This window comes from Calidris pugnax, unplaced genomic scaffold, assembly GCF_001431845.1.
Source record: "Calidris pugnax isolate Ruff unplaced genomic scaffold, ASM143184v1 scaffold197, whole genome shotgun sequence".
Lineage (NCBI taxonomy): Eukaryota > Metazoa > Chordata > Aves > Charadriiformes > Scolopacidae > Calidris > Calidris pugnax.
Window position 1 is genome coordinate 1,750,326 of NW_015090936.1, and position 23,090 is coordinate 1,773,415.

The following is a 23,090-nucleotide window of genomic DNA, read 5'->3' on the forward strand; positions in this document are numbered from 1 at the left end:
CGGCGGCCTCGCCGGGACGGGGCGGGCGCGGGCAGCCCCGGGCGGCGTTCGCCTCAGGGCGCCCGCCAGCGGGGGCCGGACGTGCCCGCGCTGCCCCGAGCGGTCTCGGCCCGCGGGTCTCCAGGCCCCTCAGCGGGTCCCGCAGCCGGGCGGGGTCCCTGCGGGCGGGGCTCACCCGGGCCTTTCCCAGGGCGCGGGCACCCCTCGAGCCGGGACGGGGGGAGGCGGCTGCCCCAGGCTCCCCCGACCGTTCGGGGCGAAACGAGACCCCCCCCAGCCCGGCGGGGAGCCCCGCGGCCGCGTCCCCCCCTCACCTCTCGGCGTTGGCTCCCGCCCGCCGGCCCCCCCGCCTTGGCTGTAGCCGCTCGGTGGCTAATCCCGCTCCCAACAAAACGGCTTCTGTGAGCCGCGGAGGCCGGCGCGGGGCTGGCAGCGACACACAGCCCATTATGCGCTGGGGAAGGAGGAAGAAAAAAAAGAAAGACAGTGTTAACTTTGGAACGTGAATTTCGGGCTGCTTTTGGTTTGCGTGGCTTTTGATTATGGGATCAAGGCGATTTCCAGAATTAACTATTTTACTGTTAGCTGTGGCAATGAAATGATTGCGGTGAGGGGGGGCTGAAGACAGCGGGTGGGTTTTCAGAGATGGAAGGGGATGCTGTGAGCGGGGCTGACCCTTCCCTGGCCTGCTGTGCTTCTGTTCCCACTCGCCGTTTGGCTGTGGAGCTCTTTGAGAAATCTCGGTTCCAGTCTGGAGCCCCAACAGCCTATGTGTGTCCCCCGTTCCTGAGGGTTTGGGCTTCTTTATTCTCTCCGAACTGAGGAAGTCTTCTAGGGATCACACACCCACTTTCAACTGTGTTTTAAAAGTTGCAAGCACTGGTGTTTCTTCTGTTCCAGTAGATTCAGAAAATTAAGTACAAAAAAAAGAGAAACTCCAAATTTATTTGGACAAACTATCATAAGAATGCTGGTTTTTGTGAAGTAGGGATCATAATGGTGCTGTGTATCTTCTGTTAACAGGTGGAATCACTTTATCCTCGTCCTGGCTGGGTTGAATTAGATCCAGAAGTGCTGTGGAGTCAGTTTGTTGGTGTAATAAAAGAGGCTGTACAAGGTAATGGCTTATAAAGTCTGAGAAGGTAATTAATTCTTCATCAAAATTAGGAAAGTTAGTTAATTAGATAATAGGGTTATTTTTATTGATTTGAAAAGTACTGAAAACTCATCATTGAGCACAGATCTACAACATAATTTAAGGCCTGTTCAATCATTACATAAAATAGAAACTTCAGTTACTTGTTTTCATTCTGTGGGGCCAGACTAGGATAGAGGTAGAAGCAGAAGCAGTCTTCATACTTGATTTAGATGTCAGTGACAGTTCCTTGTTGCTGCAGCTTTTTGTATATTGATCCTTCCCCAGTGCCTGTCTTCCTTCCTCCAGATGCCTCTGTGTACAAACAGAGTAGGCTTGTTTCCTCCTCTGCTTCCCCACTATCCTACTGCTGCTTTGTCTGTGGGGATGTGTCTATGAGAGAATGAAGTCAGGGTGCTGCATAGTTGTGCTGCCTCGATTACAACCTGATACTCCCACTTTTGCCATTCAAACTACACACAGTTCTTACCCTCTGATTTCTGTGTTACTGTTCTTTTCTGTTTGTACTTTAGCCTAAAATTTTCTAGTACTCCGTGCACTGTAACACCCACAACTCCCTTTCTGCCAAACTTCTGAAGTGTTTTTCCCCCCCCCTGCTTCTGGATGCTGTTCTAACCATGTGCCAGCTCTCTACAACTCCCACAGCTTGCCTATTACACCAGCTGTAGCGTTCTGTGATCCATCATGGATCACCTTCTGTGCTGCTTTGATGCCATGGATCTGTCAGCTGCACCCCAGCTTACTTTCGTACAGTGCCCCAGCCTCCTTGTCACGTGTGTGTGCATCGTATTCTTTCATTCAGTGCCTGAAGTTCCCTCCTGTTCAGTTTGGTCTCCCAGTATTGCTCTGCCCCCAAGCCTGGCTCACGGCAAAACTGCTCTTGTCTCTTCCTTTGGAAAGCAGCCTAGGGGACAGGGAAAGTAACTGTTGCCAGGTGTAAGCTGCAGATCGTTATTTTGGGCTCCTGGTCTGTTTTCTCAGCAGCCACAACTGTTTTGTCACAAGAATAGCGATGTCACCTCAACCCCTGAAGACCTTACTAGCTTCCTCTGCTCCCATTCTGTGGAGCAAATCAGGAAGCGAGATTTTTCAGCTAGTTTTAAAAGGGGAAACTTTTATTGTGGCCAAGCTCTGTGCGCTGTTGGCAAGTCATTTTTCAGTGGTTGTGTGACATAAGTGAGCATAAGCCCACGCTGCTGTTGGAGGCAGGAGTCCCACCCTCCCTATTTACAAGGTTATTTCAAGTCCAGAGCGGTTTCCTGGGTCAAGTCACTGTGCAGTTGTTTATGCCAGCAGAGTTTCACGAATATTTGTGCCAGCACAAGAGAGGGTGTGGTGCCAGGGGCAGGAATGAGACTCTAAAAGCTGAAAGAAGGCATGGGAGTGCTTCGGTTTACAGGGCTTGCGGAGCTAAAACATGTGACTGTGCATGAGTGGGTGAGCTGAGGTAGTTCAGTACCTCCTAAAGGTGGAAACTGCATCTGGCTGCGTGGTCTCACTCCTCCCTCTCACTCTGGTACTCGTTCAACCCTTCCAGCTTAGCTGAAAAATAGCCATGTTTTGTTCTGTTTTATTTTTCTCTTTAATGGAAGTTGGCTCTTCTCACGTAGGGGTCCAGGGAGCAGGGCGTTTGACACAGGGAAAGTGGTGGGAGCATGCAGCTCGTGGAGATGGGGAGGAGTAACACATGCTACTAACCTGTAGTGAGCTGCAGTACTACTGGTATGGCTTTGCCTTCAGTTTAGACCCAGCTGCTACTGAAAAAAGTACTGCTGTTCTCAAGCCACCCACTCCCAGGTCCTCCTCCCATGTGCTCTCGCTGCCAGCAGCACCTGTGCGGGCAGTTGGAGCAGGTAGCTTTGCGAAAGCACTGATTTAATTTTCAGCTGACTCAGGGCCTTGACACCACTGCCTGTGTGAATGCAAGGACCAGTGTAAGGGAGGGTGCAGAAGCACATGGAGTGGTCAACGGAGCAAGATGTGCCTTTTCTTTATGAAACCCCTTCTGTAATTGTCACTCAGAGGCTGTCAGTTACAGAGGCTGCAGTATATGCTTATGCAAATGAGTAACTTTGCACATGAAAGTTTACATAAGAATATGCATGAGCAGCACCTACTTAACCTGTGATCTGGTCAAGTAGCGGGATTGAGAGCCCTTCACAGAGTAGCAGTACTTTTAAACAAAAGGTAGGCTGTCATTTAAGTGGAACTTTTAGATTTACCTTGTTTTCATATATTTTGCTTCTGTAAGCATGCATGAGCTGAACAGAGCTGCTTTGAAAACAGCTGTGGACATATTTAATTATTTACCATTATGTTTATTGGAAAAAGTGTTCTGTAACAGTTACTTGAAGGTAAAGTTTAACAGCAAAATTGGTGTGTACACAAATGTACATTTTTATACTTCTAAATTTGAAGTACACTTTGCATTCAGTGATACTTCATTTAAGCAAATTTGTTCTTATAAATTTTGAAAGATTGCTTAAGGAATATAATATTTAAGGTAGGACATGTCATTATCAAAGAGATGTACAAAATGGCCGTATTGACATTAATTTCTTTATTGCCTGTAGAATCAATCTAGTTTTGTTTCTTTGGGGAATTTCTTTCCATAAGTTTGTTGAGATGCTTCTGTTTGTGCTTTCATTCACATTCTTCCATGTAAAATGCACATTTTAATTGGTTATGTAACCTGCTCACCTGTCTCTGGGGCTGTTGAAGTTAAGTATCAAAGGCCTTTCAGAAGGTGGAAGGGGTCAGTGTGCCAAAACTGCTTTTGTAAAATACATAGGTTTATTTATCTGCTCTGCAGTCAGTTGTCTGAATCAGAGTTCTGGAATATTTCACTGTTCTAGCCACTTAGTTGAGCGGTCTGTAGAGATTTATTTTCTGTTAAATTATTAATTTCTTAAGTATTCCATAGGTTTTATAGTTATATTGGAAAAGTTGTATTTGTGTTTGTTTCTCCTATAATAAATGCTTTTTTTTGGCATGGTTTGTCTTTGATCTTTAGCTGCAGGACTTCACATGAGGCAAATTGCTGGTCTTGGCATCTCAACGCAGAGAGCGACTTTCATTACATGGCACAAGTATGTATACTCTAGTCTAGTTTAAAATGAATTTGTGTTCATAGACTGGATGGAAGCAACTCTAGAAGTGTAAAGTCGCTACCTGAAAGTAACAAATGTCAGTCACTCATGTTCTCTTGTGCATGCACAGCCACACCTTACAGCAGTTTAGAATGGTTTCAAATGTATGTCCTTTTTGTTTTTTTTTTACTACTTTGGAAAAGATTAATACATACGTATTTTTTAATTCCAATAAGAAATTTCACTGAAGGTGTCCACATGCCTATTACTAATTCCTCAAACCCACCAGGAGGGACACATGCTTATTTTAGGAATTGACTTAGTGTTAAGTGTCCTGATTGGAAATGGTGAATAATGTGGAACTTTTTGGCAGTGTATGTTCTTTAGTTTTAAATGGTGATGTTCAACTACTGTTTTTCAGGAGGACAGGGAAACCTTTTCATAATTTCATAAGTTGGCAGGACTTAAGAAGTGCTCAACTTGTGAACTCCTGGAATAAGTCCCTTCTGCTGAAGGTAAAAACTGCTAAGCTAAATACTGCTTGGACATACTAGAACTGTTTAATTTTCATCAAGAGTAAGAGCAATATATGAAATACTCTGTTAACATGTTAATATATGTGCTGTGGCCTAAAAACTTTTAACTGAGCCAAGATAAGCATGGAAGATAGTACCAAGAAAAAATGCATTACCACTAGTGTTAAGGTAATTAATTATGGAAAAAGATACCTGTAGGTCTAGCACTCATTTTCTTTTTAGTCTATTTGTTGTATTAAATATTGCATGTTAACATTGCTAGAGCATGATTTTTGGATGTTGGTAGTTCTTGGTTGGCAGTGGTTTGTGGTTTTTGTTTGTTAGGTTGGGTTTTTTTTAATGTATTCTTTGCTCAGATTGTCTATAGAAGGCACGTTTCATGCTGCTCATGCTTGTGCTTCATAACTTCAAAAAAGAAAGATTCTATAAGTGGAAAAACTGAAGTTACTTTTCCTGTAAGTGAAAACTAACTAGCACATTCACAATAAGAAGTTGAATTCTTGGGTTTGCCACTGTGGTCTGTTGAGAATGGAAATTCGATTAATGATTAAATTTTGGTTAACCTAGTAGAATATGATAGAGCCTGTCTACTATAGGAGAACTTTCACTGGAAGTAACACTGTCAACCACATCGTGCGTTGTGCTCATGCAGGTGACCTCTCTTTGCAACGCAGGGCAGTCTCTATCAGTGTGGCAGCAGAAGTCAGTAAAAGACTTGCTTAGTGCAGGTGCTCATTCCTATAGTATTTGTTGTGGGAATGCTATCTGTTCAAATCCCATCTAAGGATTTTCTAACAGAATTTTAGCTTTCTGAATTTCATCTATGTCAGCAGTTTTCATCTGTGTCATCATCCTTTAAAGATAATTGATCAGAAACCTTTAAAAGGAGAGATTAAAAATTAAGTAACTGTTTTCTTTTGAAACAGGTAATCCATGTTATTTTTACAGTGCTTCATTTCTTGACTGGGAATGATCGATATTTAGCACCAAGTTTTCTTACTTTTTCAACACAACAAACTTCTATGAAGTTGTCCTGGGTTTTTAAAAACATACATGAGGTAAGCTGGAAAGGGAAGAATAATATCTTCCTTAAGTTGTAATAATGGCTAGGATCTTAGGTTGGTTGTAACCTTTTCAGTATTTTCTTGCTTGTTCTTTTCCTCAGAAGAACCAGAATGAAAGACTTTTGTCTGTGTTAATGTTCAAAGCCTGGCTACCTAAATATCTACTCATAGATATCTACTTTTCCCTCTGATTCTGGAAATGAGTAGTAGTAAAAAGTTGTCTTCATGCATAAGAAACGTAATCAAATCATCTCACTTCACTTCATATAATTACATAGTTAGTAATTGTACTTTGTTTTAAAGTTGTTTGCACTCTAGTTTTGCATGACAGTTATTTATTTTCAACTGGCACTCTTCTCTTTTCACTCTGCATTATTCCAGATTTGACAGTTTCCCGAATAGTATCACACTGAACAACCAAACACTGTAATTTGTTTTGCATTTTGTTGTTGTGTAAATTGGAAAATACACATAAAATAAGTTGTGCTGAAATAATCTAATGTGCTAATGAGCACTGAGCAATTTGTTGCTGCATTCTTTGCTCTAATCCTTAGCATTTGCCTTGTTTCTTCCTGTTGTGCTTACAACTTTAGTCATCTTATTTTCTATGTTATTTTTCAAATTATTTTTGAAGGAAGTGGTTATCATCCACTTCTACATGGTGCAAAGAAACTCTGAAATCTGAGTTTTGTCTGGTATTTTCTGTCACAAAACTAACTATTGGGAAAGTCAAGTATAAGTCTTTACTGATGTGTTTTGGTTGGACCTGTTGAGGATGTGAGGTGTGAATTTGGAGGATTATAGAATTGAAGTTAATGCGGCTGCTGAGGTTTTCAGTGCAAGATGAGTGTTCTCCCATATTTTGTCAGCCACTAATACTGAAAATATGTGACTTTCGAACCAAGAAGCTCAAAAAGTCGTGGCTTTTAATTACAGAGAATAATGTTTTCCATCATGTTTTTAGTGAATTAGTTTCTATGTTCATTTTCTGAATTCTGTAGTTGTACACAGTATCAGTTAGTAGAAATTAGATGGAACCTGAATTTCCCATTTTAAAGGGGAAGAAAATCCCAGGGAAGATAACATTTTGAACTCTTTACGGAAGACATAAACCAGAAAACACTGGCTCTGTCTTTATTGTTCTTAAGCACATATTCTAAAGTACACTTACCTATTCTATTTCTGCTAATTTTTTAAGTGCAGTATGGGGGACTTTGTTTTCTTTATTCACCACTGCTATAATTATGACTATAAAATTTCCCTTCTTAAGCCTCTGATACCACTGCAGTAGAGGATTAATTGCTTTTCTTTCCTTAGCAGGAACTACAAGAAACTGCTTATTCTTTGCTAGGAGCAGGAACTGTAGGATAATGTTACTTACACAGCCGACTCTCCTTTCTTAAGAAATGTTGGCAATCAGAAACTTGTTTTCTGGGAACGTTGTTATTAATCGCAAAGAAAATGACAAGATGAATCAGGAACTATGTTCTTCTTCATTATACCCAGTTGTAAAAACTTTTTTTTTTTTTTTTATATATTTGTTCCCAGGCTGAAGAAGCTGCCAGAAAAAATAACTGCTGCTTTGGAACGGTTGACACATGGTTACTGTATAGATTGACTAAAGGTGAATGTTACAGTTCCTCTTAAAAATTAATCAAACATACTGAAATCTAAGTAATGATGTTCATGACTTATTGATACATCCTAGAATGCAAATACTTTTTTGACAATTTGTGCTTTTTTTTGCAATTGATAAATATTATATTTATTGTTTTAAAAAAATAGCTGCTTAATTAATTCTTTTTTGGGCCTATCTGGAGGTGTAGTCAGAAAGGGAAATAATTACTGAGTATAATCAACCTTTTAAGCATTTAAAATTTAAAGAGGAATACAGAAACAAATTGGCCTTGATTGAAGAAAAGTACCTGTGAAAGAAAAAGAACAGAGTTGTTACAAACATGGAAGAATTGCAAGTTTCTGTCCAGAGGATTCATGCCTGAGCAATTGGATAGATTACGATAGACAGTGATGCAGCCAGTGTGGTACGTGTTGTGAAAGGTACCAGCTCTCTTCTGGGCAGTTTCATGAGGCTAAAAGAAGGTAATTAATATATAGACATTATAGGGAGTGGCAGGTAGAGTTTGTACGTTCATTGTATTATTATGATTTTGCTTAGAGACACTTGGTTTGTATTTCATGGAAGTCACTGAAATGTTTAAAGAAAAAGTATGTTTAAAATTATTCTTAAATATTTGGATACCTAAAATCTTACTTTGTTCTCTGTTTTTTTATGACAGGTTCTGTGTATGCTACGGATTACTCAAATGCCAGTTCTACAGGCATTTTTGAACCCTTTACCGTATGTGCTGTTCTAGAAAAAATGTTGCTATTTATTGTCCTTCTGAGAGAGTTGCTGACATTTTTACTTTTCCTGTATTATTTCAGAAATGTTGGAACCCTGCTTTGTGTAATTTACTTTCCATTCCAATGTCTATTTATCCTCCAGTGAAAGACACAAGGTAACTATGAACCTATTTGCAAGAATATGACACATATTAAATTAATTGCCTTTAGAAAATATTACATAATCTGAACAGAAAAATTAATACATGAATGCACATCCAAAATTATTTTTTTTAGATGCAGATGTACTTTTTTAACTTTACACCCAAAACTTTATTTTTACTATCAGTATTTCTTAAAATGATGGTTTTAATGCTTTCTTTAAAATAAATCGGTAGCATTATCTTTCATACATGAAGCAGACCCAGGCCTTATACATTTTGATTTCATTTTAACAAAAAGATTAATTTAGTGTTGTGATGTTTCTTCATACGTTTGTTTTAAGCTTCAACTTTGGATCAGTTGACTCTGAAATATTTGGGGTACCTATTCCAATAATGGCAGTGGTGAGTGAAAATGTTTTCTTACTTGAATTTGTGTATTTGTACCTATATTATTTTTATCTAGCTTGGATTTAACACTTGTTTGTTTAGTAAGTATTCACTATTGCATCTCTACAACTTAACTGCATTAGAATTGGTTGTTGAACTTTTGTCCAAAAGCTCAATTTTCAGCCTTACGGGAAAAGGGGAAGAGGGGAAAGGGAAGGGATTTCTAAAGGTTGAGGCCCATGAAGGTCAGATGACAAAATGATTAAGCACTGTATGTAGGACTTAAAAAGAATAAGTTCTGTTCTAAGCTCTGGTAACATTTCTTTTGGGCTTTAAAATCAGTTTTTCTATATAAAGTTGTGCAATGGGGTCCATCCATCTTGGCTTCAGTAAGACTCCACACAAAAGTAAGAGTATTTGTTAACAGAATCACTTGTGGTAACTTTTATTTCTTTTTTTCAGTAAAAACAAATGAAGAATAACATGTTCTCTCCTCAGTAGTTAGGATGTGGATAAGAAAACCCCATTGTTTTTGTAAAGTGATGACTTGCAGAAAAGCATGATTGAATTGAGCTACATGGAAGAAATGTCATCTAGCTTACACAAATTTCTACTATTTTTAAAGACTTGTAGACTCAATTTATCTGTAAATCTACTGTTTCACCAAGGCACAAGCATAAGTAAATGCATTTAAGAACCATCATCGTTGTTGAAAAACTGAGCATGGAATAATTCGGTGCGGGAGAGTTGGCAGAGAAAAAGGAAAATGAGACCTCAAAACTTCAACTTTGTATTTGGGGGAAGAGGAATTCAAGGCAAACTACTCTGTTCTGCTCTCTGAGATTGCAAGTGCCCTGTTTATCCTTGTCAAATACTAAACCATAAAATATTTCTTCTGTTTCTGTCACATTTTTCAGTGTTGCGAGCAGTACTACAGACCTGCAGGTTATGTCTGAACCTGGTGTAATTTGATTCTAGTGATAAATCCCACTGCTGCAAATACTTAAGAAGTTGTATGAGAGTCCCCTCTTGATGCTTAATTCCTTTGTGAATGGTTATTTGTATTCAGAACGCTGATGTGTTTGCAGAATTGTGCAGTCTCAGGTTGGCTGGTAGCTAATGTGTGGTGTTGTTTTTGTTGGTGCTGCAGGTGGCTGACCAGCAGTCAGCTATGTTTGGAGAATGCTGCTTTCACCCAGGAGATGTTAAACTCACCATGGGAACGGGTGGTTTCTGGAATGTGAATACTGGAGAGCGTCTCATCGCGGGGCGGAGAGGTAAGAAAGTGAAAATCTGGATTTAGAGCATTTCACATTACTTGACAACTGTTAATGATGAGAGTATGAAAAGGGATAAAAGAGGGCTTTGCTTTCCCTTCTGTCTTTAGCTGTAGAAAGAACAGCTTGAAAGTGTTTTCAGAACAGAAGACTGGAAATTTTTCATTAGAAACATAGATCTTGGTTATCCTGAAATATGCTTCTCAAGAAGAGAATTTAAATAACATCACTAGTAATTACATCTGCTACCTGCATCCCTCCTTGTTGGTTTGGTGGTGGTTTTTTTCTTCACCTGTTCTTGATAGTAGTGTAATACAGTACAGGGCTGGTGAGAAGGGGGATTGGTCCTCTGGCTTCTCGCATCAAAATGTTCCAGTGGATCACTGGAAGTTCCTCCTCTTGAGCCCGTATGCTTTGAAGTACCTGTAGTGAGGTAATACAGGATTAGCAATTCTTGGTTTTCTTGTAAAATACTAGAAATGGGCTCCCCAATATATTTCTAGTGTTCAAACCTTCGTTGTTCTGAATGTTTGTGGTTTGTTAAGCTTGTTTGTTTGTTATAGATGGCTATTTGTCAAGAGAGCAACAGGTGATACTGAAATAAATTTGCCTTCACAGTCTCTCTCTGTCTGTCGTATTTTTAAGGAGTTACTAATTTCGAGAAGCGTACAGTTTACAGTTGGAGGGGGTGGGGCTGAAGAGGGAGGGCAGTGTTGTGCTAGGGACACTTTTACCAGCTAAAGCCTGGAAGGGCCTTGGCAAATACAGGAGATGTGTCAGAACTGAATAGCGTGGGCATTGAATTCCCTATGAATGCAAATGCTTTTACGGCTAATTAGTGATGTCATTATGATGATACTTAAGAAATCAGATGTATGGAGCCTTTGAAATGTAATAGCAAAAACAAGCTGTAAGGTTTTTCCTTTTTCTTTTTTTTCTTTTTTTTTTTTTTTTTTTAATATATGGCTGTTGTGGTCTAAGAAGAGTTGAAATCTTCAAGGCCGTGCAACTTTTACTGCTTTAGGCTGTTATTTATGTTAAAATTTTTTCCATATGTTCGTTGGCTGTCGTGTGGTATGGTTAGTAGGACCATTTATGTGCCTTGCTTTATCATACCCTGGGCATGAAATGCAAAGTGTTCAGTCTTTAAAGTTGACACATGTATTTAAGACTGCAAGATGAATCCCTGCAGTATCCTTGCGTGAGCTATTCATTAGCTGCTGTTCTGGTTTCTGATCTACATTTAGTTGCTATATATGACAGTTAAAAAAAAAAAGGTTCCTTTGAGAACAGCACCTCTCACAATTCAGTGGTGGAAACGTGTTGTATAGATTTTGACTCTACCTCTCTGGCAGTCTGCTAGTTCATAAGAACTGTGGTCATGCCAAGTCATGTTGATTTCTTCCCTAGAGGTAGGTTATTTTACACTACTAGAGTTTCTGGTGTGTCCATCTTTAGGAAGGCCACCTGAAGGAGTTCTCTGTCCCTAATTAACTGTCCTTCTATAGGACTTTTGGCTCAGTGAATTCTTAGGTCTTGCTGCTTTGCAGCTTCACCTTCAGTAGAAAATAAAGATTGTAAAGGAGCCCTGCACTGAGGATCTGGAGGTATATATATATCACCTTTTCAAGAGCCAAATACAAACTTTAATCTAAATAGGTTGTGCTAGTTGTCTTCCCTTGTAAGCACCAGCGTGCCTCTAGCACTAGTGGTACCATGCTGCTCTTTTGGACACAGGCGAGCAAACTGGAGATGATTTTGTGAGAAACACTGGTATATCAGCAACATTACCTTGAGAGACTGGAGAGAATCTCTAGATCCTTCTGGTGTTTTTCTGGTCATATAGTTATTGGGACTCATTTGCCTTTGCATTACCCATGATCTCCAGGTCCTGAGCAGGGTCCCATAAGGTCTGGGTGCTTTCTTCACTCCAGCAGTTATGGTACTTGGGTTGGGTGAACTACTCACTGCAGTGGCCACTGAGTGCTTAGGTTCTTATCGTGTGACCTGAAAAACCGTTTGTCGAGCTGCAGTGCTAGAGAACATCTACTGTTCAGCTAGATAATAAAGTCTTTTTTGGTTTAGCATTAAAAGCAGTACTCTAGAGGACTTTTGTGCTATGTCCTTGCTAATGCAGATATCAAACAAGAATGTCTTTGTGTTCACATTGACGGTTTTAAGTATTATATCTCTCTTTTCTTTGTTAAGGTTTCAACATATCTAAGGAGGAGTGGAGGGCAAAGGGGAGAGCAAACCATTAGGTGTATCCTCATTATTGGCTGTTCATGTAATAGTATCTTCAAGCAGACAGCTCTTTGAAAGATGCTGTACTGTGTTTTCAAATAAACTAAAAGTGTTTGCTCTATGTATTTCTGCCTTACTTCTTAGAGATAAGAAAAAAAAAAAAATTCAAAGTCATTGAAAATTTTTTTTTTGAGTCAGTCAAAAGCCAAAACTGTTTGGTGGAAATCATAACTTCCTGCAAATTCCACCATGTAAATCACAGAAGTGCTAATCTTTTGTAGTTATAAAGTATGTCCCCAAACATTTTTAATAAGTTTGGATGTTTCTTTTGTTGTTTGTTTTAGGCAAACATACAGGTAAATTGCTATAATTAACTGGCAGTAGCCTTTGTTGGGGACAAGGATGGGCTAATTGTGAAACGGGGTTTCTTTTTTGCCTTTTATGTGAGGAAGCATTGCATATTGAAAAAGGAATTAAAAAGTATATCACTGTCATCCTATTCTGTGAATATGATCTATGTTTTAAGTTTGTGTTGCCTATGGTTTTTTTGTGAATGTCTGTTTTAATGTTTGTGCTTCCCATCTGAAACCCCAGCCTTCATGTTTTACGTTTGGGGAAGTAAATTCTGACTTTTTAACCATTGGGGAAAATTAGATACATTGAAAACAAATAGGAAAACACTGACAAATTTTTAAGTGTATATAATCTCTTATCGTTTGAAAAGAAGTGCAAATAGTTCTTCCCTTTAGCTTAAAGGGGGGGGAGGGTGATTTGAGTGGATTTTTTTTTTTTAAGTTAACTTTGATTTAACAAAGTGTTGTTCGAGTCTCTTTTAATTCCATTACTAAATTTTTAATCAGTGTTTAAAAAACCAGTGATGGTTTTTGAGCTTTAATTCTGCAAAGGAATTGAATAAAAACTACCTTTTGGGTTTATTTTGGGGGTGTGTGCTGATATATTTTTCTGTAAACATTTAATTTAACTAGGTATTTTGTTTTGTTTTGTGGAAAATCATTAAGGTCTGTATCCACTGATCGGTTGGAAGATTGGGGAAGAAGTTGTTTACTTAACTGAAGGCTGTATGTCAGACATTGGCACCGCCATAAGATGGGCTCAGGATATAAGTAAGTAGTTCTTTGGTTTTGTAGAGGGTAGAATATATTACTACATAAGAAACTGTTTTATGAGGTTTCAGTTATGTTACTGGGTTTGGGTTTGTAACCCGTAATTGAAGAAACAAGCTACGTGTTTTGGATGAGCAGAAAATGCAGTCTCATTAGTAGGTTCTCTGCTGAGTGAGTTCACTGCAGGAAGTTTGATTTGCACAATCATCTCATCAGACTCTGCCTCTCAGACCCTCCTACCTCCGTAGGCTTTTGTTTTCCTGGAACATTTTGCTCCTCACTTGCTTTCTCTTGGGTGTGACAAACTTCCTGATGCCTTCTTTTGTTTTGTTTTGTTGGCTTTTTTTAACCTGATATCCAGACCTGGAAATAAGGAGACCTGTCTGCAGTTAGATGTGTGTTTAGGGTATTGGAACTTGAATTTTCTGTTGAGGAGAAGCACAGCAATTGACTACTAATTACTAGCATGATTGTAAATGCAGTGTTCCACAAACAGTTGCTGTAATGCTTTTGAGAGATCTCTAGCTGTACATCTCAGAACTGAGAACAGGTTTGAGTTATAGGAAAATTATGTGAAGAACTGTACACTTAAAGGTGCTGTATGTGTTGTTTCACATAGAAGTAATGTGGCTTTTGGCTGTGACTTATGTAATGGAAAGATACTCCAGGTTAATAAAAGGCTAAGTAAAGTAGTTGGTGTTCAAAACCACTGATTGTTTATTAGGACACTCAGAAATGTTGTCCTATAAACATATTTATTTGGTTTACTTAGAAATTTGGTACACTAGAGTGCAAAAAAGGAACTAGTGTTTCAAACTTTGGGTTTTCTGGGGAAGGTTTTCCTGAAGCGTAGCTCGCTATAAAGTTCCACGTTTCTTGAATTTGTCAACTTCTGGTGCATCTGTGTGTATACACACTCGTGTATGTGCCCTTAAGGCTTAAGTATGACTCAGATCTCCCCTCTTTCTGTTTAAAACTGTTACCCCTCGTGTTATCACTACACTCCCTGAAAGAGTCCCTTCCCATCTTTCTTGTAGACCTCCTGGAAGGCTGCTTAAGGTCTCCCTTGTAGCCTTCTCCTCTCCGGGCTGAACAGCCCCAACTCTCTCAGCCTTGTCTTCATAGGGGAGGTGCTCCACCTCTCTGATCGTCTTCATGGCCCACCTCTTGCTCCAACTGGTCCATGTCCTCCTTCTGTTGAGAGCCCTAGGGCTGGGCACAGTACTACTGGACCCCAGGTGGGGTCTCCATGTAGAATTTATCTGTACTTAAAATGGATATTATTGGTGTATGCAGAGCAATTGTTTAAAGGGGTTTTAGCTAGCCAGTAGTGAAACGGGGATGACCTACAATTGTTACCACGGGTAAAAATTGGGGAAGTTTTAGAGGGAGATTAAAAAACAGGCGTGCTGCTATAAACCCTCTAATAAGCAAGACCTTTATTTTCTGGACATATAATCACAGAGAAGCAGAATTCAGAAACTTGCCAGCTTTCTGAATAAAGAGAAGGGTAAAACTTTTGCCCTACAGGAGGAGTTGGGCTAAAACACAAAGTAAGCTAATGCCTCAGTAAGGATGGGGATGCTCAACGTGGATGAAAGTGAAACCTGTAATAGTGGAAAAGGTCTGGAAATAGGAATTTCAGCAGCAAGACAAACTTAATATAATGAGTTTCTTTTAGTGGGATCAGATCACTTCTGAGAATTTTGAAAAAGAAGTATGTAGAAATTCAAGGTGAAGTCAATCTTACTTGATTTTTTTCATTTTTTGTCCCGACATAGAGGTATTATATGTAGTTCAGTAATAGCAAACACAACAAGAAGGAAAAGATGTAATTTAGGTTTATTAGTCTGGGCACAGTAGAATCCAAAACTTTCAAACAAATTTATGAAGGTTACAAAGGTAAATTGAAACTCCTGGTGAGTTACCAAGATGGATATTTCAAAGATAGATTGAGCTAGATGAACCTCATTTATCTTAGGGAAAATTTACTCTTTACACAAGAAAAAGCAGTATCTGTCATTTACAGGAGACGTCTAGTCTTCTCTAAAAACACATTATGTGGCCACATAAGGACATTATTAGCTAAAACTGCAGAAGACAGGTGTTAGTACAAGGATCTTCTAGCACATGCAGTTGCGTGTGGGTAAAGAAGAAGCTAAAGAGGGATGTCTGTAGAGTTGTGAAAGGATTTGTCCAGCTAGACAAAGAATAAAAGCAGCATCTATCGAAGAGGTGATATTAGGACCTACCTTATTTATATTTATGTGTCAGTCACTTGTAAAAATATTAAGGGTGCTGATGAAATATGATGGGTATTAAGGACTGCCTCTGTAGTCATTTGACGCTTGTGCTGACAATAAAAATACCTTTGGGGGGGAAAGAACATTTTTTATGTTATGCAAATCAAGGTTTTTAGCATACTTAGGGTGCCATTGTTAGCATTCTCAATTACTATTTATGTCCATTTGGACAGCAAATGATCTCTTACAGGATGTGAAAATTAAAAAGCTATAGCATAAAAGGATCTTCTTATCTGTTAAATTTAGTCTTCATATGAATAGGATTATTATTTTTTTTATAATGTGACTGGTGGACATGAAATACAGGAGAAGTGATCATTTCCCCTGGAACGTGTATTTCGAGACTATTAGCAAAGGAAATAGTCTAACTCTAGATTTTTTTTGTCTCTTAGTAATATATGAAGAAATTGGAGTAAATAATAAAAGCATATGACTTATGCATCTTTACAGATCTTTTCACCAATGTAGATGAAACAGAAAAAATGGCACGGAGTATTGTTGATTCTCAAGGCGTTTGTTTTGTTCCAGGTTTTCAGGTAAAATTATCATTATTAATATAACTTAGAATATAATTTTAATAACCCAGTTAAAATTATAACTTTTACATGTTTAAATGTAGTAATGTTCATCTTAGCACAGTATTTATTCTGTACTACTCAGATTCTTAATCTCTGTCCCTCACCACAATATATGAAGGTCCCTGTCACGTAAGAATGCTTAAACAGTACTCCCCCATGGGAAAAACCCTACAGAATAGTAAAATTACTTCCATTTTGCAGACGGAGACCTGGGGGGACGGATAAGCTAAATGACTTGCCCACAGTGTCTCAGGCGGTGCCTGCAGAGGCAGCAACTGATCCTGTAGCTTTTCTGCCATATGCAAAGCACCGTTCTAAAATAATTCATTTTATTCTGCCTCTTTTCAAGATGTAGGTTGCAATTCATCAGAATATTTAACCGTCCTTATATATGAGCAAGATCGAAGTCCTGGTGTTACGAAAAGACAGTTACAGTTACAAAGACAGTAATATTTAGACACTTCTTGAATATGCAGATTTTAATCTGAATTAGATTTTTCCCTTTAAAATAGGGTTTGTGCCTTGTTGCTGAGCACAGTGTGTATAGTATGAAGCTCCTGGCATTTGTTCTCCACTTTCATCCCCTCCATTTCCCAGTAGCTTGCTTTCACCTTCCTCTCTATGCGAGGAACTTCCTGCAATTATTTGATCCCCTCTGGGACACAAGCTCTATGTTTTTTCTACTTGCTTTCCATTTATGCTAGACACCTGTGTATTCTCATGTCTGTCATTTCCATCTCTGATTCATGATCCCTCCTGAGCTTCATTACAGATGTGAGTTACTGTCCCTGTGCAGAGGCAGCAACAAGGGTGATACTGATACTGCAGTTCAGTCTAGCATATTAGTCTAGATTAGAATCGATGGGAATTCCAGTTAATACATTAAGTGACAAACTGTGATAGCTGGGTAGCTGACATACTGCCTGTTCAGCAACAAAGCAGTTGCTTCCAGTGTGGGTTTCACAGTTGGTAATAATAGTTTATAATTTGTCACCGCAAAATACGACAGAACTGCAAGTCAGACCCCTTGGTTAAACTTTCATACAGAATGATTTGCGAATGTACCCATTGCCAGCTTAGGGATTGTGCTGAGTGCCCCCAAAACTTTTCCATCTAGTTATGCCACTTTCCTAAATAATAGGAGATTGTCTGACTAAAGCACACGGAGAGCAGCATAGCTGTTTCTACGTTGGGTGTTTGTCAGTATGAAAATACATCTTCACAGAACTTTGTTTTTCTAATCAATATTGCTGTCCAGGAGAAACTGTTTGGTGTAGCCCTGGTCTCTATTCCAAGTTGTCATTTGGAATATTAGCATTAGAAACTGTATTGGATGCGTGAGCCAGGCAAGATGAAGGGAAAACTGTTGCTGTGTGGTGGGTATTGAATAACATTTGCCATCAGCTGGTTCTTTGGTGCATAGACATATATTTGAACCTCTCAGGTGTTTAAAAGTTACCGTGTTACCCAGACAAAGAAAAGCCATTAAGATGAAAATAGCATTCTTTCTCTTCTTTTGTCTTTTAGTTTTTTTCCTCAAAAATCACCACCACCTCTTTTCTCTTAGAAGTCTTAGAGAGTAATTTGTTAGCTTGAGTACATACATTTTAGGGCTACATGGAATGTTCTTGACAGCTTATCTCTCTGTGTTGGTCCCAAAGTGTATATTATTTTGATCTTCATTGGTCTACCATACTTGGTTTGATCATTCCCAGGACTAGTTTTTTTTCTAAAGGAATTTAACATTTTTAACCTTACCTTTGTGTAAGTCCAGTATGTTAGTGGAACAAGGCAAAGAAAAATTTCATTTCTTCCACAGGTAGCCCAGCTATCTTCTCTCAAACAGCTGGCCAAATCATTTATTTTTATGGGTATAAAGCTTGATTATGCTGAGATGCTTCCATTTAGCATTTACTGTGAGTAATTGTCCTGTGAACAAGCAAATGTTGAGCCATGCCAAATTTCAGTATTTGCAGACAGGAATCCTGAGGTGTACAAATGTTAGTCTGAATCTTTTTTGAACCTTTAATTCTATTAATATTCAAGCGCTAGAGATGTTGGTAAAACCTCTTTTTTTGGTTGGTTGGTTTTTGTTTTGCTTTTGGGGTTTGTCTCCCCCTTGCTGTCTTGACACTGTCTCCAGAAAGAAGCCCAGCTAGCTTCTTGGTAAACATTGATTCAGTCTCTTTTTCCCTAATTCTGGTATTCCTAGTCCAAATTTAGAAGCTGTACTTAGAAAACTGAATTAATTTCTCTTTAACTGTGACATCTGGTTACTAATATTATCCACCAATGTGAATTTCTTTGCCCTTTGAAAGCCTTGCTTATTTCAGTGGAAGGTGCTTAGCTGGTAGACTCCCAGTAGCAGAATCTGTATCAATTTAGAAACTGAGGGGATTAAATGGTATGAAAAAGGATGTGGGCTGAGGCGAAGACTTCTGGGACGGTAACGCGTCTGCTGAGCTTCACTGGCTAGATGCTCACACAAAGGGGTGGTATGGTAGTGTTTCTTACACCTCCAAATGATAGCGGTTGGAGGGGTTCTTAGGAAGCCCATTTACTACTCAAAGTAAAATGTTGCTCTACCCGTCTGTGTTGAGACAATAAGAACAAGTTTCTTTCTTACTGGATTCTTCTGCTGTGACGAAGTGCACTGAGAGGAGTATCATTGCGAAAGTGTATTTGAAATTGGGTGAATGTATGAATTAGTCATTTTTCCTCTTACTCATTCTGCTAGAATCATGGGATTCCAGGTGTAATTTGCTGTGGTTAGTAGTAAGAGGAAAAACTTAAGACTCTTCACTGGGGTGTGTACGTATAGGTGCTTCTTGCTTTTTTTTTTTGACAATTGAGTCTTAAGATACTCATCCTTATGTAGAATATGAGGCTATGCTTTTCAGTTTATTATCTTGTATATGAACATGTGTAAACTTGGAAGCCATGGGTCTTTATTATGCTACTGGGCTGGACAAGTGGTTCCATTGTTAGAAGGGGAAGGGTACCTGTATATGGAAAAGAAAAAAAAGTGTTTTACTGTAATGCAGAAGTTTGTTCCATTTAGGAACTTTTGCAAAATGACAGTTTTCCTTTTGGCTGTATGTACCTATTCATATATTTACTTATTTTTAACATGTTAGATTTTCTTAATTTACTTTATAAATATGCAAGTATATATCTTATAAGCATGAAATTCAAACTACTGGTAAGTGTTGTGATAATTGATATTTAGCATAATACAACTGGAAAGGATTGTTTTGATTTTAAAATTACTGTCTCCACTGAAAATAAGATTTGTCAGAAACCTGGTATGGACCAGCAAACTAATATTTTGTGATAAAGTTCATCAGAGGAGTGGAGAGGAGATTCATGAGTCAATCCTCCAGTTCTGCAAGAAAAAATAGACAATTTAGTGACCATTAGAATTTCATTGGACTCTGTTTATCAGTGTCACTGAAAACAGGCTGTAGTATAAACTAATAAAAAGTGTTACCATCCTTTTCAGTGAGTTACTTTTGAAATTCAGTTAATCTTTTTTTCACCAGTTTGGGAGCGTTTACAAAAAAAACCAAACCCAAAACAAAATGTGTGTGAAGTTTTGCTAGAGAACAGCTGTGTCAGTGTGCCCTGTCCTAGACACTTAAAGTGTACGCTATACGTATTTTGAAGAGAAGTCACACAGATAAGTGTTATTTAGTATTTCAGATTTGGAAGAAGTCACTTAAACCTTTTTCCTGTTGAAAGAAGCTATTTAAACTGTACACTGAGTCAGTTAAAATAACACTATATACCTCTTACATATTGTTTTCAATTTTCTTCTTTCACTATGCTGCCTGTAGTTGTCGTAAGTTATTTTTTTCCTTATTATTTGACTCCTTTCTCAATAGCCCACAAATACAATTCACTGAACTCACGGTGAAATCTTTTCTGCAGATTTCTGTGAATGACCCCTATTTATGTGCCTCTTTCATGGGGCTGAAACCTTCCACTACCAGAAACCATCTTGTACGAGCCATATTGGAATCTGTAGCTTTCAGGTACTGCTTACTTAATTATCTTGCTTCCATTTTCTTGTGTTTGCTTTTATTTTGAGAAGTGTTAAATGGATACATGGACTTTGCAGTTTGTAAAATACACTGTTACCATCACTGTTACATTGAAAAAGAGTTTTTGTTGCATTCTTTTTTTTAATTCTTTAGGAATAAACTTACATATATTTATTAGTTCAAAGGTTTTGTTGTTAAGTTACCGTATATGGATTCTTAAATTACATTGTTTTCTGCATGTTCTAAAAATGTTTTCTGTTTAAACCTTGTCCTTATTCTCCTGACAGTGTTTTGTCAGAAGCTATAGCCCACTCCAGCTGTGTTTAAAGTATCTCTGAAGCTGTAAGTTTTATATTAGCTCTTTGTTTGAATTTTTGGTGTTTTATAGATCACAGTAATAGGCATCTTAAAAATCTTTAAAGATGTGAATGCATAATACCTTCCAGATCTAACTGTTGAGGTTGGAGATACTACTGCTAGTCACCATATCACATCAGTAGCTCAGTGTGGCACAGGGTGGTTCTACCTTGAACCCACATAGCTTCCCTTGAACTGAAGCTGAATATGGGTTGAGCTGGGCTCACAGTGCTCTGTGGCCAGTTTTGGAGCACCAGTACAATTCCTTCCAGAGAGTCGCCAGCTCTGCTTTGAGCATATTTTAGATGCAGTAATTCCTGAACTGAAAAGTGGGTCTCTTGAAAATACGGATGTTGAGAATCTCATCTCATTCAAATACCTGATTAGAAAGGGGTAGAGATCCTTTCTGTTTAGATTTTCTCCCATTAAATTTCAGAACAAGTCAAGCTTACAGCCTGCAGAAGTTCTCTTTAAAGAACAGCTGGATAAACTTGGATTTATGCTGTCTCAGCGTAACTTTCCTCACTCTAAACCACTTGTTACATCAATAATTACATCTTGTCTGTAGAAACCTATCATCAGTTTCAGGTGGGAATAAATGTGCTTTCTACAATGACTTGCTATGGAATGGGCTGTGATTTAGCCATACTTGTGCCTTTATAATGATGTATAACAAAGACCAGTTTTGGTCTTTTTTTTTTTAAATTTATTTATGCATTTGGGGAACTTGTTAGGTATTGCAGCAGTTCTGACACAACTGAGGCATTTTTTGCCTTGTATTTTATTTTCTGACTATGTAGATACTGGAAACACTTTGTGGAATATATAATGCTTAATTCAACTAAATATTTTTTTAAAGAAACAAACAGCTTTATGATATCATTGTGAAGAAGGTACGCATTCCTCTTCAAACTATTCGGTAAGTTCCATGTAACTCTTAAACTTGATACGTAGGAGTTTGCTTTAAATAGGTGTGAACTTTATTATGCATTTGATCTTACTGTAAAAATTCTGCTAAGAAATGGATGACTACCAAGTCAAATGTTAACGTAGCTTTAATAGTGGCAATAGAGACTACCCACGGAATGGTCGGTTACTAAACACTGGCTTTGGTGATTTTCAGTAGGTAAGTAATGAATTGCTCTTTTCTTTTTTTTTTTTACTTTTAGAAAGCAAATTCATGTTTTCAGGTTGCATTGCAGTGTATATAGCAATACCTTCTACAAAAGTCATTCTACACTGTATTACCATTCTTAATACTGAAATTTTTTGTGCCAAGTCTGTCAAAGGCTGAATTTTTGGGTTTTTTTTAAGACATCAGTTAAAACTGGATCTGTTTGCGAGGGAAAGAGGAAGAATATTTTTACAATTCAGTTGTTAAGAGGTTGGTTTTGCTTCGATCTCTGAAGAAGCAAATCAAATTTGGTGAGATAACTGTGATCCCTACAATATGCTTTCCATAATGTCGGGGAAAAATTTAGCTGAATTCTGAGTTGGTGGAAAACTTAAGCTGCACATTTCAGTAGGTACTTCATTTGGATGCACCAGTTGTCTTAGAGCATCAAGCCCTGTCACGCTGAGAAAGCAGTCCAAAATTTCTCCTTCTGGCAGCCAGGGGTCATCGTGATACCGCGGTCAAGAAGAGGCAGGAGGGTGTTCCTGTCCCCCTTGTGGCTTATGCCCTGTGCAAAGGAAGAAGGAGACTGGCAGGCATGGAAACAGTTGAGAAATCAGGCTTTTGAGTAGTGGAAGAAAAGTGAAAGTACAAAGTGGGGGAAGGTAAAAGTTGCTGGTTTCCGTCAGGTACTGGGAAAGCATTGGAAAAGATGAAGAAGCAGACAGCCTTGGGTGTTTAATGAAGAGGAAAAGATGAAAAGTATTGGATTTTTCGATTCCTTAGGAAGCTTTTTTACCTAGAAAATTGCGTCCAAAATCTGGTGAAACTTCTGTCAAACTGAAAAATGGGGAACATTAGCATCCTGAGCCCATTTACACTGTAACATAAACTTCAAATTGTGTAATCATTTTCTGTTTATTCATTAATATAAAATTCCCGTTTTGTACAGTGACTGTAATAGTTAACTATGATCAGTAGCAATTCAGCTTGTGGATTGAGCAGTCAGGCAGTGTCTTCTGATTTCACTTTCAGAAACAGACAAAATGTTTATGGAGAAGTTTGTGAGGCATCACATAGTATAGAAGATTTCAGCTGGCGTATTTGAATTGAAGATTTCTAAGCAACCATTAAGTTTTATTATCCAATACCTTCTGTAGTAATAAGCAGTAGATGTCTTTACTGCAGCATATTTGATAGACCTCCATAACTGGCTGGTATTGGAGTCCAGCAGCATAACAAACCAATCTATGACAACTCAAAAGATTGATTATAGGGTTTGTTGTTTGTTTTTTTTTTTTTTTTTTTTTT

The 23,090-nt window shown here is 38.4% G+C and overlaps 2 protein-coding genes across 2 annotated transcripts in view; both read left to right on the top strand.

Moving 5' to 3' along the window:
• Positions 1-1,082, top strand: part of XRN1 (5'-3' exoribonuclease 1) — a 43,799-nt gene extending 42,717 nt beyond the window's left edge. The window contains exon 47 of the transcript XR_001413126.1: positions 1,024-1,082. The gene's annotated coding sequence lies outside the window, so the exon portion shown is untranslated. The remainder of the gene's footprint in view (positions 1-1,023) is intronic.
• Positions 1-23,090, top strand: part of GK5 (glycerol kinase 5 (putative)) — a 31,736-nt gene that overhangs the window by 5,222 nt on the left and 3,424 nt on the right. Inside the window, exons 3-15 of the mRNA XM_014951736.1 lie at positions 1,024-1,117; positions 4,170-4,245; positions 4,667-4,760; positions 5,708-5,839; positions 7,394-7,469; positions 8,143-8,204; positions 8,291-8,364; positions 8,694-8,754; positions 9,890-10,016; positions 13,280-13,384; positions 16,138-16,223; positions 20,196-20,299; positions 21,525-21,584. Coding sequence (XP_014807222.1) covers positions 1,024-1,117; positions 4,170-4,245; positions 4,667-4,760; positions 5,708-5,839; positions 7,394-7,469; positions 8,143-8,204; positions 8,291-8,364; positions 8,694-8,754; positions 9,890-10,016; positions 13,280-13,384; positions 16,138-16,223; positions 20,196-20,299; positions 21,525-21,584 — 1,151 coding nt within the window. The remainder of the gene's footprint in view (positions 1-1,023; positions 1,118-4,169; positions 4,246-4,666; positions 4,761-5,707; positions 5,840-7,393; positions 7,470-8,142; positions 8,205-8,290; positions 8,365-8,693; positions 8,755-9,889; positions 10,017-13,279; positions 13,385-16,137; positions 16,224-20,195; positions 20,300-21,524; positions 21,585-23,090) is intronic.